Source organism: Python bivittatus, unplaced genomic scaffold (genome assembly GCF_059951505.1).
Source record: "Python bivittatus isolate LINGU-HERP-01145 unplaced genomic scaffold, Pbiv_v1 ctg000980_np1212, whole genome shotgun sequence".
Classification (NCBI taxonomy): domain Eukaryota; kingdom Metazoa; phylum Chordata; class Lepidosauria; order Squamata; family Pythonidae; genus Python; species Python bivittatus.
In genome coordinates this window covers 425542-444026 of record NW_028277125.1, presented here as the reverse complement: position 1 = coordinate 444026, position 18485 = coordinate 425542, and the positions used below count along the sequence as shown (strand labels likewise).

The window sequence follows — 18485 nt, the reverse complement described above, 5'->3', positions numbered from 1 at the left end:
TTGCACTACCACTGACCAAGGTGGGTCAAGGCCTCTCGGGCCTTGCCATGATGATACCAACTCAGCCACCTCTTCTGTCCTCCCTCCAAAGGCCCTGTTGGCAGAATCTGAAAGTGCCCGGGTGTGATGCGGAGGCTCTGCCCTGGCTGGACCTCAGCCCCCCAATCAAGTACCTGGGACACCCTCCCAGACTCCCAAGGGCCCATGCCACTCCTTCCCCCTCACCCCACAGATAGTACCTTCAAAAGCTCTGGCTCCCATGAATCAAGTGTCAAGGACCTGACCTTGGAGAAATGGACGCCCAAGCTCCTACAGAGGAGGAAGAAACTGACTTAGGAAGGAAGCAGGGAGCAGTGGTGGCCTGATGGCAGCTCCTTCTCGGAGAGGGCCAAAGGCCACGATGCCCAGATTGGCTGCGCCTGCCCACCTGTGAATGCCCGAGCACTCGATGCACAGTGTGATCCCGAGGTTGATACTGGCCCACCGAGGGTCTACCAGGCCACAGTCACAACACACCACATTGCCAGCAATGGCCTGGACCCTCTGGAGCGAGCCTTCCCCTTTCAGCAACTTCTCTTTGGACTCCCGGCTGGACTCGGGGCTTCCTGTGGAGGGGGGGCGCTTTCTCTCCACCTGCAGAAGGGCAGGAAGACACTGGGGGCTGTGCCTTGGGCTGCTGTCCGGGCCCACAAAAACCTCCCCCAGCCTTTTCTCCGGCAGCAGCCCTCCAGGACCCCAATGGCTTGGTCTGCCTCGTCGCAGGCCAGCCGGGGCTGACCGCTTCGTCTGTGTTCCCGAGGCAGCAGCGCTAAGTCGTCTTCCTGCCATCGAGGTCTCTAGCAGGACTTGGAGTTGTTTCAGACTGGCTGCTCCTGGGCCAGAAGAAGGCGGCACTCACCTCGGCCTCCTCCCCTTTCTCCCTGTAGGCACTGGCGATGCTGGTTTGCACAGCCTGGATCCACGCTTGCCGCAGCTTCTCTGAATCAGCCTGCAGGATGCAACTCCTGCACGAGAGCAACGGCCAGGCAAATGAGCCCTTCTGGGGACACCAGGAGCACCTGATCTTTGCAACAGCAACCCGCCCCAATAATAAGGGTGTAAGCAGGAAACCAAATCACACTTTCTGGCCTTAAAGTCACCCCCCCAAAGGAGCCCCAAATCACGCTGCTGCATTAAATTTCATTTTGCCAGCACCATCTTCGCATTTTGGGGGTGGCATTAAGATAAAATGGGAGCAGCTTGTCTCCCTGAGCTTCCTACTCATAACTCCCTCCCCCAAATATGGGGGGAAGCTAAAAAAATGATACCCAGAAAGTGGGGGAGGGGGGACAAGGAGGAGCCCTTGGGAGGCAGCCTGCAGAGGAAGAGGGGTCTGAGTTTGGTTTTCTTTGAGCCAGACTGACTTTGGAAAACCATTCCCATTTTAAACCTCAGTTAAGAATAAAAAGCAGAGTATCTTTCAGGCAGTTTTTAAGCTTGTTCACAGAAGACAATGTTCCAGCAGACGCATCTGCACAGCTGCTAAGCGTGGTCAAGGTTAATCTTGGTTAGGAAGGTTGTTTCCTTTCTGGCTTAGCATGTTGTGCAAATTCAGACTGGCTGATCTGTGACTTAATAAACTGTGCAAACCCAGGAAACGGATTAATTCAGTAACTAAGTAATGTGTGAACATGGCCTTGGCCATCCACCGAGTCTTCGCTTTAATCCCAAGGCAGCCAAGAGCAGCGTGGACCTACGTTCCATCCTCCCCTTCAAGCGGCACGTGGCTGAGGGCCCTCTGATCTGCCTGAGCCCTCCTGTGAGGAAGAAGTCTCCTTGCTCCCCCCCAGAGCCTCCAACACGCCCCTGCGAACAGGCCCCGGAGGTGCTCCCTTCTGCAATGAGGGGGTTCGGGGCCTCGCCTGCAGTCTGAGCCCTCCAGACTCCCCCTTACTTGGTTGGAGACACCACTTCGAAACAGAAGCGTCTTTCTATGTCCTCACAGTGCTTCACGGTGCACAGTCGCAAGTCTTCGACGACAACGGTGGGCACATCCTAGGAAAAGAAGGGAAGGGGGAAGCCTGAAAGGTGAGTTACTTTTCGCGGCCCGGGGCCTGCTTGGAGCCACCTCTAGACAGAATAGGCCCTGAGCACGTAACTGCAGCACAACTCAAGATGCTGTTTCTTGGGAGGCTGAGTTGGAGGCTCCACAGGGCCCCGATGCGCACAACTGGGCAGCCCTACATTTGGGGCCAAGTCCTCTGGGTCAGCAGGTGCAAGAGGAAGGGTTGCAGAACCCCTCACAATGATGGAGAGGGCAGGGGAGGCCCAAGGAGCCTGATGCCAAGTTGCACACAGTCAGGCAAGGGAGGGATCCCTCTAAGCATGAAGGCCTTGGGTCTGCTGCCCACTCCTGCCTGCCCACCCGCCGGTCCTGGGCCAGCCGAACAGCAGCAAGGGCAGAGAGGGAGCTAGGTTTTCACCGCTACTGATTTTAGATTTTGCAAGCCATCTGCACTCCAGAAATGGAGTGAGCATATTCTATCCGTAAATCAACAATACTGGAATTATCTTTATTTTGTTAGTATTACTGAAAATAATTAAGCCAATGCAAATAGTGGCTCCAGAAGGGTCCAGCCTTCTCCGATGGTCTCAGCACCCAAAGCCCTTCCCAGCTCTCTGGGACTTACCCTGAACTTTTTCTGGTAGACCAGTTGGTTATTCTGGATGGAGAACCAGCGCCTACACAAGGGAAGGCAGCAGAATCAGCACCACCCTTCTGACACTGGACATGAGTCACGGAGGCTGAATTGATGGGGCAGCCGGTGAAAGCTCCGGAGACCCATGCAGCCTCAGCAAAGAGACTCTCCCAGCTCCGTGGGACTCGGCAGCCCAGGACCCCTCAAGGTTTTCAGAACATGCAAACCCAAAGAAGGGCTGTGCAGAGCAGCCAGAGCGAGGCCCCCCTTCTGCCTTCCCTGCTGGGCTAGGCTAAGAGCAAAGGAGGGACAGGGAGCGCATGGGTCAGGCTCAGGGCCACCTTCTGGGCATCCAGGCTTTCTCAGAGCCTCCAAAGCTCCCTCTTGACCTTCTGAACGCTGTTCAGATTCTTTTAACTTCAGCCAAAAAAGGAAACTCCTGGACCTTGTTTATTCGCAGTAATGCCACTGACCCCGTGGCGGGTGGCTGCGATTTCAGAGAGACGACTTAGAAGAAAGGCCAGCGAGAACTGAAGAGGCAGTTCTTCAGTACTGGAGGGGGGGTGCTAACGGGGATGGGGTGAGGAGTGTCTGCACCAGCTTGCCTTTGGGAAAATAGTTCTTTCCTGAACAGCCACCCCACCCGTTGTGACAGTTCCAGAGAAGTGCCCCCCCCCCCCCCCGCAAACTGATCACTGCCAGCCCTGAACGGCCCTGCACCAAAGCTGGACGCTCCTTCTTCAGAAGAAGCTACCCGGCTGGGAACTCTTCCCAGAGAAGCCCGGGCTGGCCCGGCCCGGGCTGGCCAGCCACTGCTTCCCCCAGCTCCAGAAGGGCGCTGCCCTTTGGGGATCTGGCCCCTGAACCGCCTGCAGGAGCAAGACCCTCGCAGCGTTTCAACCGCTGGCGAGCCCGGAGCTGTCCCCGTCTCAGGAGGGCGACTGGGCTTCTGTGGTGAGCGGCCCCTAACGCTGCACGCCAGCCTGGCCGCCGGGATCTCCTTCTCAATGCGCCCGGCGGGAGAGGCCGCCGAGCATGCGGACAACCCGCGCAGCACAGTCTTTCGGCGGGGAGCTGCTCCCAAGGGCGGGGCTCCCGCCACGCTTCACAAGGCGTCAGGCACACTCACAAGGGGGGGGAAATCACGCGTCTTCAGCAAAAGAAGAGCAAAGGCAGAAGCGGGAAAAACAGAATTGGGGAGGCCGCAGAGCGTGCAATGGTCACAGCCATCCCGGGAGGGAAGATCCACCTGCCTGGGGGGCGGGGGCGCTCCAAAGGCCTTTCCGGGGGGTGAGGGAGCTCAGCTGCCCCTTGCACTCAGCTCGGAGGCAGCGGGCCCCCCACCCTCCGGGACTGGCCTGCCTCAGGCCCTGCTTGCCCCGGGGAGGGGGGAGAAGGCCGGGGGCACCCCTCTCGGCCCTGCCGTCCTTCCTCCAGCCGCCCTCCGGTCTGTCTGTGACAGGAGGCAGGACGCGCTCGAGGAAGAAAGCGGATCGGTGTCCTCGAGAGAGCCGAGCCCCAAAGGGCTGCTGCTGGGCAGGCCCGTTGTTGGGCTCAGCTCCCCTCGGCCCCGACGCCCTCCTTCCCCCGGCAGAGGCACAGCGCCTCTCCCCACCAGCGGCCCCCTATCAAGGGACCAGGGCCATGGGGATGCCCCGAAGGAAGGAGAGGCGGTGGCCCAAAGCCCCTGTCCGCTACGGAGGAGGAGGCAACGGCGGCGGCGCTCCGGGCCTGGCGTGCCTGGGGACCCTGGTTTGTCCCGGGGCCGGGCCGGCTTTGGGCAGCATGCACGGCCACAGAACAGGGAGGAAGCGCCAAGGGGGCACAAGCAGAGAGGTACCTGATGCCGCTGGGCGGTTTCCTGTCATGTGGAGAAAACGAGGGAGGGTTAAACAGAAGCAGGAGCAAGATGGAGAAATGAAAGCCAGAAGAAGCCGAGCGCTGGCGTGCAATGGAGCAAGACCGAGAGAAGAGGAGCAGAATGGCTTCAGCTGGCTCAGCTCCTGGGCGCTGCCCCCGCCCCAAGCAGCCAGGCGGAGGGGGCCGTCGGGGCCCTTCGGCATCCGCCCGCTGCAGCCCCTTCCCTCGTGGCCCAGAGCACCACGTGGAAGGCCCCAGCGAGGGCTGGGAAGCCAGACGGCTGTGGGCGCACGGGGCTCAGAGCCCCCTGCCCACAGGTATGAGGGCAGCCACAGTGGACCCAGCCAGGAGACCACGGCACCTCGCTGCCAGCTTCCCGCGTGCTGCTGCAAAGCCACGAGGATCCCCCCCAGGCCGAGCCTGGAAATGAGGTTCCCCAACTCATCCAGTGGGCCAGACAGGCCCTGGTCCTGCCTCCGTCGACAAACCAGCGAGCTCCACGAAGGCAACACAGGGCTTGGCCTCAGGAATGGGCCTAGCCTCGGAGCCTCCCCCCGCCTGCCCTTCCCGTTGCTCCAGGGTGCTACGGCTGGCTCAGGCCCCCTCCTCTCACCAAGCAGAGGCCCCGGAGGGCCCTGGCCTCCTCTGGCAGCAGCTCTGGGTCCAGTGAGCTTGACCTCTGCTTTTCCCATCTGGAAGTGCCTCCTTTCCTTCCAAGGAGGCTGCCCGCTGGGGCAGGGGAGGAAAGTCCCCTCCGCCCAGGGTCTCCCAGAGGTCCCTGGGGGGCTGCGCCAATTCGTAACCTGGGGCTCTCCGGTCACAATCTTCACTGAGCTCCCCAGGAGGACAAAGTCATCCTGTTCTTTCAGGGCGCGACAGAGAGATTAGCGCCTCCAGGTAAACCTATGCACGCCCTCTCCTTGCCAGGCCCCCCGCTCGGCACTTCTTCCCAGAGACGCGCCCAGGCCGTGAGCCTGTCCTTCCACGTGGTCTCACCACCCTCCGTCTTCACCATGTCAGGTTTTGAAGTGATTGATTTTTAAAAACAGGGAGCTCCGAAAATCCCCACCGATTTAACAAGGGGCTCCCACAGCCCCCCAAACTGTCCAGCTCACCAGTGCCTCCCCTCTGCCCCAACAGCTGTCTCCTTTCCATAGAGGGGAGCTATGAATGATGGGCCTTCATGCCCTTCGATGTGTCCTCCGAGCCCGTTTTGACTGTTTGCATTTATTTTACCAAAGTTTTGTTTTCATATGAGCAGAACTTCTGTATTTTTTTAAAGAATGTTTCTCTCACCTTGTTCATTAGCCAGCCTGGTATTTGCTCCCCACCCTCCACCCTTTTTTCCCCCAGGTAGTTCTAGATCACTCTTTTCCTGCAATTACCCCACTACGGGCATTTCACTGGGTCGCTGTTTCCAGTTCTAAGGACAGCCATCGCCAAGGGAAGAGCAACCATGCAGTTTTTATCTGGATGGACAGACACCCTTTCCCTGCCTTTCTAGACACGACTAAGGAAGAAATCTTTGCCACTATGATGCCCTGAGCCACTTCCTCATTCCTCCTGGGAACACAGCTGGCGTGTTGCCCTCTCGGTCTCAAGGGCACCTTTAAATTGGCCCATCATCCTGCTCTTCAGCTGCCAGAGGAGGGACTAGATAACAGGGACTCCCCCCAGGTGTGGCAGTAAGAGGACCCTGGGGCCTGGGTGGTCTAGGCAGCCCAGCCCGCAATTATCACAAGCAGGATAAACTGGCAGCGCCGCACAATCAAAGGAAGAGCACCGGAGGCCCTGGGTTCTGTGCACTGAGGAGGGGGCTTGGGCTTGGGCACCAATGAGTCAAGGGACAGAGAGAGCAGCCCCCCAATATGGCATGTGCCCTCAAAGCCCCCCCTCAGGGAACAGCCTTACCTATTCCAGGTCTTGAAGGCGTTGCTGGCTCGCTTGAAGAGGTAGCCCTCCATCACAATGCCGTTCGCAGCATCAACGTTGTACTCAAGCTTCATGTCGTCACTGGAGAACTCCTGGCACAAAGAGAGGTCTCCTTTCAGCCTCTGCAGGAGATGCTGGCCCCAGCGTCCACCGAGTCCTTCCCCAGCTCCCTGCAGCAGCCTGAGAGAAGAGCACGGAAGACCCCGGCCAAGAGCAGGGCCAGCCATCCAGGAGCACCTGGCCCACCGCTGGGGGTCCTCTGCTTTGTCAACTCTTCACAGGTTCCCCTTCGGACCTCCTCGTGAGGACAGAGAATTGCCAGTGGGGAGAGTCCCCTCCCGGCTCTAGCTTCAGCATTACCCTGCAACTGAGAGAACTACTGTATGTGAGGCTGCCCTGGAAGCTTCAGTGGGTCCAGGATGCAGCAGCACAAGTGGTTATGGGTGCATCTCGTTATGCCCAGGTAACACCACTACCAAGCGAGCTGCACTGGCTCCGGATGGGCTTCCGATACAATTCAAGGTGCTGGTGATTACCTTTAAAGCCCCACATGGCGTAGGACCAGGTTACTTGAGGGACCGCCTACTCCCAAGAACCTCTGCCCACCCCACACGCTCCCACGGGGGGGGGGCATGCTCCAGGCTCCTCCTTTTAAGACTTACCATCTTATGGGGTCTAAGAAGGGTGCCTTTTCTGTGGTTGCCCGTTCTCTGGAATAATCTCCCCACCCTGATATACGACAGGCTGCAACTCTCCTCACCTTAAGATTTGGCTCTTCCCCCAGGAATTAGGGGCTGGTTGAGCGGGAGACCCGCTGAGCTTGTTTTGTTGTATGCTTGGTTGCCATTCTACATTTTAGCTTCTAGATTCTGTATTTATATATTGTTTGTTAGATAGTTTGGGTTTTTCGTATGATTTATTGTGTGTTTATGTTGTACGCTGCCCAGAGTCACACAGTCTGAGTTGGGTGACCTTACAAATCTTCAAACCAACAAACAAACTTTCTCTTTCTTGCAGAGAGGGGGACAGATCCCAAGCGAGCCCCGACTGCGGCCCTCCAGCTTATTCTGCACGGGGCCCAGAGGAATTCCCTAAATCAAGACAACACCAGGTGCTGCTACTTTGCTTTGGGCAAGCCAGTTTTCCATTTTTAAAAAAATTAAAATGAGAAGAGAGAGGCAGGGAAAGGCCAGGAGTAGCCACCATGGGCACCACGTTGCCTGCTCCTTTCCCACCGATGGAGGGCTGGGCCCATCTCTGCCCTTCCAAAACCTTCAGCACCAGTGGGATCGAGGAGCATGAGAACCGACCACCTCTCTTCTCCGCAGATCCTCCCCCAATACCAGGAAGGGGCTCCTGGGAGTCAGATGGCTGGCCACAGAGCCAGGGAAGCCCTGAACTGAGTCACCAGAGGAGGCCAGCAGGGAGGCTCCTGTGGGGACAGAGACACAGGGAACCCCAAAGCAGCCAGCCTTTCAATGCCACATCCTCCACAAGAGCAGTCTGGCACTATGGCGCCCCACCACGGGAGCAGCCGGGAGAAGGGGCTGAGATCCAGCCAAGGAGCCAAGCAATGGCCTAGAAACCGAGAGAGCAAGCCAACTCTTGCAGCCAGGGAGGAGGGAGGGGAAACACAGGAACATCGGCAGTTGGGGCTTAAGAAAGGGGCTGTCGGCTAAGTCTCCAAGCCCCTTACAGCCAATCAGCAAGGTCAGTGAAACATCCTGCAAATACAGACAATTAAAACTTTGTCTCTCTCCTTAAGGTTAAAGATGACTTTATACCCACTCCCAAATTACATCTTTGTTCCTTTAGCATAGTCTCTGAAGGGTTACTTTGTTTTTAATTACGCTTTTCCCATTTTCAAAGTTTTATTGATCTTTTTAAACCACTAGCGAGAACGTTATCAGCAGCTTCTTCACTGTTTTACTTGGCATGGCAGGAAAGGTGAGTGTGATTAGCAGAACTGCCTTCAGATGCAGTTCTTGGGGACAGGAGGGGGGTGGGAAGGGGTGCACAGGCGTCCATGTCCCCCCATAAGCACAGCAGGAAAAAGGAACGGGGAAAGTTCCTTGAAGTTTCTCCTTCCTTCTGGCAAAACTGCTACCCTCTCCTCGCATGCATGTGGGCGCGTGGGATAAAAAAAAGAAAAGAAAAAAGGCAGAGAGCCCTGCCTCACCAGCCCTTGTTTCCAGGGTGGGGCTCAAGGACCCCCTTTCAAGAACACGCGGCCCCTGGAGCGAAGGGCTGTGAGGCTGAGCCCCCCGAACCTGACCAGACACAGGGTCAGAGGAAGCCTGGCGTCGCCAGTCCTGTCTCCCTGCATCAAAGGGGACGGGCAGGCTTAGCAGCTGCTTCACTCGCACTTCTGCATGTTGAAGCTGCTTGTGGCCAGAAGCCGTGGAAGTACCGTATCCTGCTCAGTGTTCGAGACACCTGAAGAGCAGGTGAGATTTGCTCTTATTTGTAAAGGGATCTTCGGACTCCAAAGGGCACTTGCACACGGGGCCAAGAGGAAGGCCTCGGGGCAGGCAACTTGGAAGATGACTGAAGCCCTGCCTGGCCATCCTGGTACGACTCGCAGGTCAAGCTGCAATCCGCGCGGCTCCTTCAGCAGCAGAGGTGGCGAACCTCACCTTGCCTCCTCTCCTGCCATCCAAGTGCCACCCTATCACAGGTCCCAGTGAGAGGCATCTCTGACACCTTTATAGGGAAAGGTGGAAGAGGGTGCTCTTCCGTAGATCTCCAGCAAGCAGATGCCCTGACCAGCTCTGTGTAGCTGGCCCTTGACCTGCCAGAGCCAAAATGGGCAGATGGCCCTCATCCAGCACTCCTTCCAGTACCTTCTGCTGAATCGTGGAATGTTTCTGCTCCATCTCCTTCTTCTCCCTTGCAGCATCTAGAGCCAGCTGATCCAGCTGTAGAAAGGAAAAGAAGGAAACACAGATCCTTGACACCCTTTCATGCACCTGCACCCCTGAGGTGAGCTGCCCCTCCCCAGGTTTACCTAGACAGGCGAGGCCCTGTCCCTCTCCCACAGCGCTGGGTCAAGATCTCCCTCTGTCCCTGCCTTTCTCAGGGGGGCCGGAGTCCAGGAAGCCCCGAGGTGCCAAGCACATGCGGCTGGACTGGCGCATTGCTACGGGCTGGAGAAAAGGATGACTCATGCAGCCTTCACAGCCTCAGCTGCCTGGCCAGAGCCGCTGCAGTAGCAGCCGCAGCAGGGCAGGGCAGTGGATTTCTCCACAGTGCAGGAGAAAGATCTCTGCTCAGGGCATGGAGCGAGGCTCTTGCCCAGCAGCTGCAGGGTAGGCGGGGTCCAGGTGCTTCCGGACTGACACCAGCCCCGCTGGAGGGTGCCGGGAGCAGCCACCGCTGCAGCAAACCCTCCACAGGCTGGGAGGGCAGAGGGACCCTCTGGGCTTCCTGCCGCTCCACCCACTGGGTGCAAGAAAGGGGAGCTGCTTTGGCAGCACAAAGGCAGCCGCAGAAACAAGCTGTCCTCGGGGTCCGTCTTGTCGGCTGACTTTCCATAATGACAGCTGGGCTCCCCAGCAGAGATCCCTCTGGAGTGCCCCTGCCTCCTCTTCCCTGGAGCAGCTCAGTTCATCCCTTGTTACCTGGGCTCCAAGGTCCTTCATGTAGGGTCCAAGTTCGCTGAACAGGTCATAGCCTTGGTGGAAGAAGGCCAGGTGAGCACACATGAAGGACAGCATCTGGCAGGGAGGAAAGGGCAGATGAGGCAGGCCACGCTCTCACAAGCTCCCACGTTCCTTTGGCAAGCCGCCAAGGCAGGAGGAGGAGGAGGAGGAGGAGGAGGAGAGGCCCTTTGCTGAAGGATGTAACATTCTGCGCTTCTCTCTTCTAGACCCAGGAGAGCATCAGGCCCACGGAACACCAATAGCTGTGGAAGCCAAGGCTCCCTCCATCTTTACTGAGCCCCAATTTGCCCACCTCAGCACTAGTGGGCTAGGTAATTCCTAAGAAATAAGGCCACCTACCGATTTTAGGATCTCTGATCTCCTCTTTGACTGAAGAACATTAATCTAGGGGAAGAACAAAAACAAAAAACAGTTTGCTTCACTGAGTGTAGAGGTACCTAGTAGTACAAAGGCCTGGCAGGGAGAGAAGGGGGCCTCCGCTGCTTGGCCCTCAGAAAAGCTGTTTCTTGTACACAAGGGAAGCTCAGCAATCCCACCACAGGAAGTCCAGGCTCAGGAGGAAGGCAACGTGGCGGTGAAGCCTCAGAAGAGGATGAAACTGACCAGTCAGCACGGCTGGTCTGTCCCCACCCGGGGCCCTTGTCACAAAGGCATCCTCCACAGCTCTTTGCTCAGCTGCCCCACCTGCTCTGGAGCTTCCTTTGCTAGAAGGTCCACTCACTTTCCAGGGAGCCTCTGGGAAGAAGAAACTGCTCCCAAGGCCTCCTCATCGAAAGGAAGCCTTCCTCTTTCTGGGGAGCACCAGCAGGGCAATGGACTGGCTGCCTCAGCACTACCTGCCCCCCACAACCAAACTGAGCAAGGTAACCAGGACCTTCTGCTCTGTCTGAGGGCCTCCCTGACCCCAGCCGCCAGCGCTCACCTGAAGCACGTAGTCCAGAGCAATATGCCGAAAGCATTTCCGGGTCGCGGTCAGAATATTGGTCGCCTCTTCAACTTCATGCTGCTTGTTCCTTGGGGCTTGAGCGTTTTTGGCAAGGGCGTTCTCTTTCTCCTCACTCACTTTCTCAAACTGCTTCTTTGCATCTTTAAACTTCCGTATATCTCTAGAGCATGAAGGAAATAAATTTCCAGGTTCCCTCAAGCTTTTCCCACTACAGACCATCAGTGGGATTCAAGGGGGAATCCATTTATTTTCCCCACAAAGTTTGACACAAGCACAAAAGATTCCACAGTGGCACACGTGTGTGTAAGAAAAGTGACGTAAGTGATTTCTGGTGCAAACAGGATAATGAGATGGTGGCCTCCAGACTCCTTGAAAACTGGCTAAGCACAACACGTAGGCCACAGACAGGCTGCTTGCTTTTTGGACAAGGGCTATCCAAGCTACTGGGAAAAAACATCAAACCGTCTCCAACATCAGAATTCGCATAACAAAGACGACAAGGAAGACTCCTGGCAAGACCCAACTAACGTTGCATAAAAGTGCCTCAAAGTTAAGAGAAAGTCTAAGGGGTTGTGCACGCATTCAGCGGACACCAGCTCTGTCATCCCCTGGGACATTTGGGGTTCTTAAATCTGCCCCACCTCTTTCCCTAGTCAGGCCTATCCAGCCTGATCTCAGGACGGCTGAAACCAAGCCGAGGAATCCAAGCTGTGCTCTGCCATCTCTTGGAGGCCTGGGAAAGGAAGCAGCCCGCTTCTCTCAAAGCCAGGCGGGCTGCATCTGCTGAGCAGCTCTCTATGTCACAGCCTCATGGAGGGAAGGCCAAGATCGATTGCACCCCTCCAGTTCTTAACAAGGAGTGCTTGCTTTGGAGAAGTCAAAGGGGGCACTTTTAGCATTTGCAGCTTTTTGCCAGCCCAATGTAAGGGACCTACAATTCACCTTGGGCCGGACTCCGTTAGGCATCCATCTTGGGCAAAATGAAAGTTAACTTACTCTTTAACAAACATCTGAAGTTGTGCTTTAATTGATCTTTGGGTTTGGTCAAAGAGGATCTGAAAGGGAAAAATGTATTACTCAAAAGGTATTTGGGAAGTTCAGGCTCATGAATGTTCCACAAAGCAGCACAGCAACCCTTAGCATTTTTCATCTCATCTTCTTACACAAAAGTTTCTGCTACTCCACATATGTGGGAAACAGCCTGATTAAAAAGAAATCTTGTCTGCTACAGGCCTGTTGCACTGACATCTGTAGTTATGAAGACCTTTGAGAAGTTAGTGCTGGCTCACCTGAAAGCCATCACCGATCCCGTTAGATCCACTGCAGTTTGCTTATCAAGGAAATAGGTCAGTAGATGATGCTAACATGGCCTTACACTATATTCTGCAACACCTTGGATCTCTGGAGTCTTACACACGAGTTCTTTTTGTGGACTTCAGCTCAGCATTTAATACTATTATTCCAGAAATCCTTTACAACAAACTGATCCAGCTTACTGTGCCTGACCATACCTGTAGGTGGATAATCAGCTTTCTAACAGATAGGAAACAACACGTGAGGTTGGGCAAAACTATATCCAGTACCCGGTTAATCAGTACAGGCGGCCCTCGGGGATGCGTGCTCTCCCCGTTGCTTTTCTCCCTCTACACCAATGGCTGCACCTCAAAAGACTCTTCTGTTAAAGTTCCGAAATTCGCAGATGACACAACTGTCATTGGTCTCATTTGAAATGGAGATGAGTCAGCATACAGATGGGAGGTTCAACAACTGGTCTTGTGGTGCGGTCATAACAACTTGGAACTGAATACACTCAAAACTGTGGAGATGATTGTGGATTTTAGGAAGAACCCTTCCAATTCTCCTCTCACTATACTTGACAGCCCAGGATCAGTAGTAGAGTCCTTCAAGTTCTTGGGTTCTATAATCTCCCATGACCTGAAATGGATGCTTAACATCACAACCATCATCAAAAAGGCACAACAAAGGATGTTCTTCCTGCGTCAGCTTAGGAAGTTTAAATTACCTCAGGAGCTTTTGGTACAGTTTTATAGAGGAACCACTGAGTCTGTTATCTGTTCCTCTATAACTGTCTGGTTCGACTCCGCAACCAAACAGGACAGATGCAGACTCCAACGGATAGTTAAGTCTGCAGAAAGAATAATTGCAACCCGCCTGCCTTCTGTAGAAGATCTGTATACCGTGAGGGGCAAAAGGAGGGTGGAGAAGATGTCTGCAGATCCCTCTCATCCTGGACATAATTTGTTTCAACTTCTTCCCTCAGGACAGCACTACAGAGCACCGTATGTTAAAACATCTAGACACCGGAACAGTTTTTTCCCTTATGCCATTGCTCTGCTAAACACCTAATTAATGCAGTATGACATACTAATTGACATTGCATGATAAGATATGACTGCTAAGACGTGACTGATAATGCTGTTAAATGTGAATATATGCTAGATAATAGCTTCTCCTTTTAAAAATGAATATATGTTAGTCAATAGCCGTAGTATTATTCTTCCTCCAATTCTCCTCTTCTGACTGCATAGTTTTAGTGTAATGTTATTACTGTTTTTTCTTATTATTCTTTATTTCTTGATGCTATGCAAACACACTGAGAGCTCTTTGCACCGAAGTCAAATTCCTTGTATGTCTAATCATACTTGGCCAATAAAGTATTCAATTCTATTCCATTCCATTCTATTCATAAATAATTTTTTTAAATGTCCATTCATATCCCAGCATCTAGGGATAAATAAATGTGTTAATCTTTAAAATGCCATCTAGGTCTTTAATATTTCTAATTGATTATTTTGATTTTAATATCAGAAAGTCCTATATACATTATTTTAGTTGTAATAGCATACAAAGGAAACTGTTGATGGGTGGATAGAAATGTTATAATCAGTGAACAACAAAAAAGCTTTTGAGTCCAGAGAGGCAGAGTGACAGCCAGTGGTTATCCTGGAAGAGATGCAGTCTACCATAGAGGTGAATACGTGTAGCTCAGGATTGAACTGAGGAGTCCTTCGGGTTCTCTGAGCTTAATAGCTTCATCATCATTCATCCATTTCTGTAACAGCTCCTTCTGCTTGTTGGGACTGCCTCATGCCACAAGGGGCTACTCCCCACAACATGTGAGCTAGAGCCTGCTCTCTTTGCCAGGGCAGCCGGACTCCCTGCACATGAGCCCGAGACAATGGACAACAGAGAATCCAGAAAGCAGAACACTCTGCTGGGGCCATGGCAAGTTTGCAGATGGCAGTCCCTGGGCTCTCTTTCCATCAGTCTTTGAACCAGGCTCTGACTGCTGAGAGGGCAGTTTGGATGACTCTGACACCAACTCATTCAGGGTTCAATGCTCTGTTCTTGCTTTGCCAAACAGTGAGAGAAGTATGGCTAACCTAATGTGACCTTGTCTGGACCCACCAGGAATGCAGAATAGGCCAGAGACTCCTTCAGCCAAAGGATGACCTCACAGAGGAAACCCCACTGAACTGGGTCCACCTCCCCCCCACTCCCTCTTCAAGCAGCTTCCTCCTCCACTGAACCTCCTCATCTGCTCTGCTTGGAGGATGGCAGAAGGACAATTCCCATTAATTGAGACTAAGTTGGGATTCCCAGCCACGTTTCTCAGGTCCAGATTTAAGAGACAACACCCACCCTGCCCAAGTTTGGCCCTCTTGTGCTCTGCTCCTGCCCATGTCAGGAAGAGACTACTCCAACATGACTTCTTTCTTCTGCATTCAACAGATTCTGGCACCCAGGGCAAAAATAGGAATATTCCTTTCCAGTAAGCCTCCATAATGAAGAAGCATTTCAAAACTCTGGCTGCTGCCCCCCCCCCACCTCCATGAGCTTTGGAGGGAGAAGCAAAGCAGTTTTCCAGATGGAAGGCCAGAGCAACAGGAACACAGTGCCAAGAGCAATGTTCCAGGAAGTCTGCTGGAACAACTGAGTCACCCACTTTCCAAGGGATTTCAAAAGCAACTTAAAAAAAGACACACAAAATCTATGAAGTGCATACAAACATGACTACAAACAATCATTTATCAGATGTATTTCAAGATACATAAAGAGGCTCTGCCTCAATTAAGATACTTCCAAAACTTACTGTATGATAATTGATCATCTCTTGGAGGCTATCAGAGAATTTTGTCAAGCTGTTCTGTAAGTGAAGAGAGGGAGGAAAAAGAACATGGAACAGAACAGGCAAAACATTTCCTTCTGAAAACACAGCACCCAGGTGGCTCCCTCCCCCACTCCAAAGCACCTGGGGTCATGGCTGTACTTGGGACCATAGTACTATAGATTTGCCCAGGAGTTCGTAGGCCTCAGTTGGCATTAAAGGACGAAGAACCAAGTAGGAGACTCGCATAAGAGTTTGAGGAGGCAATTCTGGAAAGTCCCAATACCCAAGGAGAAGCTGACCCTGTGGCTCAACTCCTCCACCCCACATATTCTCTCTTGTTCAAGAGGAGGTTGAACCCCATTCTACTGGCGGTGGCGGCAGCAGCAGCAGCAGCAGCTCTTCCTACAGTCCCTCTTCCAGGGCCCAGTTCTGCAAGGGAACCTCTCTGGCCACAGGCCCCAACCCTCCTGGCCAACAATCTCTCAGGTTGCCCAGGACTTACCTCCACAAGTTCATCTCTGCTGGAGTAATGGGCCAGATCCCGTAGGCCATTTATGAACTGTTTGTTTGCTACACAAAAGGCCTTTCCAGTATCAATCATGGCAATACAGAGCTTCACCAGCTGGAAAAGAAGAAAACTTCCTCAGGCTCTGCCTCTTACTGTTATGGTCAAGAGCCAATGCCAACAGCAGGCCTGAGCAAGACAGTGGTGGTTGGGCCTTGCCCAGCAAGGCCTGTATCAATGAATGCTGTCACTTTGTGCGCTGCTGGTGGCTATTTCTCCCTTTTCCTGCCCTTCCACAATATTCTCCTTTTTGGTTGGGCTTCTTGCTGCTCCTGATAGATCTCTTATTTTCCCAGCAAATTCCCAAACAACAAGCAGGAGATCACTCAGCATCATCTTGGAAAGCCAAAGTCAACATGCTTTACTAAGGTCTTCCCAAAATCCCTGACTACCCAGCAGAAGACAATTGAGGGAAGTCAAGGTTCCAGTTGGAAGTCTTGACCCATGGCCCTGCCTGGACCAGCAGGGTCCCATTCTCAGCAGTTCTATAGAAGTGAGGCAAGCCCAAATGACTATCCCCACCACCAAGGACCAGAGAATGCAGGGTGCTTGCTTCCTGAAGAGATGCCTCTCCCTCAGGGCTAAGCTCTGGCATTTTGCCCATTTTGGGCTTCAACCCCATTTTCAGGACAGAACTTCTCCTTTCCTGCCAGCTGCTTATTCTGGGGCAGTGTGATTCACCCAACTGCCATAAAACGGGAGCCAACACTGAACTAAGGAGGAGGTTCATTTCCAAGAAAGCTGCAGGCAGAGAGAACCTCCCTCCCCATGTCTCAGACCAGGTCCAGTTCTGACCCACCAAAACCTGAGTGCACTGAATAAGGTGAAAAAATGTTCCTTGGCTGTAGGCGTGAGCAAGGGCAAGGACAAGACTGAGCAGGAGGACATCTCCATGCCCCAAGCTTGATCAACTGGGGACTGGCCATGCTTTCATAGCACCCAGGAGATGCTTTCAGTGTTCCAAATGTACCCTCTAGCCAACAAACCAGGGGGATTCCCTAGGCCCCCCTTTCAAGAAAGCCTTATCTGACACATTTTGCTGTGCTAGGGAAGAAAGATTCCATTATTTCTCACTGTCCCTTACCTTTCTATTAATTCTTTGTGGGTTTTAAAGTCAAACATAATTTCATTCTAAGAACTAATTATGTCTCTTTCACCAACTTCTAGCAGGTTCATTTCCAATAGAAAAGAATACACATAGCTCAGGGTTGAACTGCGGAGTCGTTGGTACTCTCTGAGCTTGGTTGTTTGATTGCAGATGTTTCATTTTTTAATATTTTTAAAATTAAAATTTTATTTTATTTTATTCAGAAAGCACACAAATGGGAGAAATTTGCATGCAGGCAAACCCCCACCAAGGAACAACTATTCTTTCTATGAATGCCTGCAACAGCACGCCCTGCCCACCAGCATCAGATGCAAACCTCCAATAAACCGCACAACTGGATGGAAAATAGCTCAACAAAGCGACTGAAAAATGATACAGCTAATGATCAGGGATGCTCACCTCAGACTCATCAAATCCAGCACATCATGGACTACCTCAAGGAGCAACTGGAACAAACCAGGACTCCAGAACACACAACAATGCTGGCAACCGCCATCAAGACTACGTCCTTAAGAGAAGCTGAAATAAGAAGAACAAAACTCCAACCAAACTGCTCGAGCTAAACCCCAGAAGCAAAGAGGTGCCTGAACCCAAATGGGGAGTCAACTTGTCCAGCCGCCCACCATCCACCGCAGAACACAGTATCCTCCAGAAAGGCCTCAACTATAAGAATTCTCTGCAGCCTTAGAAGCGGCATTTAAAACCACGGGACTTGCCACAGAGGCCCAAGAAAACACAAGGCAGACAATCATATCACAGCCCAGAAGAACACAGAATCAGAACCAGCTCAAAGCAGAGGGCAGAGCAGCCCTCAAAAACCTGAAGGATCAAACCGTCACCATCCTCCCAACAGACAAAGGCCAAACCATGGTTATCATGGGCAGGACACAATACACAAAGAAAGCCAAAGAATTCCTGGAGGACAAAGAAACTGCCCAGGGTCGCTCTCTGAGTGACATGGGCAGTGACTACATTTGAAATATAAACAAATAAACCTACATCCCAGTAAACACCAACCCAATACAGAAACTGGACAACCTGGTCAAGAGAACCCTTAGTGACCTAACCGAGAAAGGCCAGATCACAAAAGAAGAAAAGTGGAGATGAAAAGCAGTGGACCCCTCCTCCCATGCTTCTTTGGACTCCCAAAAACCCACAAGCCCGACATACCTCTTCATCCAATTGTATCATTGCAAGGGACCCCAACATACCACATAGCAAAAGAACTGACAAAAAAGCTTGGACATCTCACAGAGGGGAGCGAATGTTCTATCAACGCCCTGCTACAGAGCCTCCAGAAAATCAAAGGCCTAAAAATAGATGAAGATGAAATTATGGTTTCTTTCGATGTCACAGCACTCTTTACATCCATAGACCCAGAACTAGCGAAAGGATCCACAGCAACAGTACTACACAACACACCCAACCTAATCAAATATACCAAGAATACATCTGGTGTCTTCTAATGACACCAAGATTGAAATACCCAGCATCATGGACCTCATCAACCTCTGCCTCACTACCTCCTTTCAGTTTGATGGACAAATATACCAACAAATCAGAGGAACACCCATGGGACCACCACTCTCAGGACTCTGTAAT

General features: G+C 52.8%; 1 protein-coding gene across 5 annotated transcripts in view; it reads right to left on the bottom strand.

Annotated features, from left to right (window-relative positions):
* Nucleotides 1-18485, bottom strand: part of ACAP2 (ArfGAP with coiled-coil, ankyrin repeat and PH domains 2) — a 33813-nt gene that overhangs the window by 7345 nt on the left and 7983 nt on the right. For all 5 annotated transcript variants that reach the window (XM_088131916.1, XM_088131918.1, XM_088131917.1 and 2 more), the window contains exons 3-15: nt 15713-15832; nt 15193-15246; nt 12075-12133; nt 11055-11238; nt 10472-10516; nt 10091-10186; nt 9314-9388; nt 6450-6562; nt 2670-2721; nt 1934-2034; nt 899-1004; nt 428-633; nt 240-309 (exon numbers count right to left, since the gene is read on the bottom strand). In XM_088131916.1, the coding sequence (XP_087988042.1) occupies nt 240-309; nt 428-633; nt 899-1004; nt 1934-2034; nt 2670-2721; nt 6450-6562; nt 9314-9388; nt 10091-10186; nt 10472-10516; nt 11055-11238; nt 12075-12133; nt 15193-15246; nt 15713-15832 (1281 nt within the window). The remainder of the gene's footprint in view (nt 1-239; nt 310-427; nt 634-898; nt 1005-1933; nt 2035-2669; nt 2722-6449; nt 6563-9313; nt 9389-10090; nt 10187-10471; nt 10517-11054; nt 11239-12074; nt 12134-15192; nt 15247-15712; nt 15833-18485) is intronic.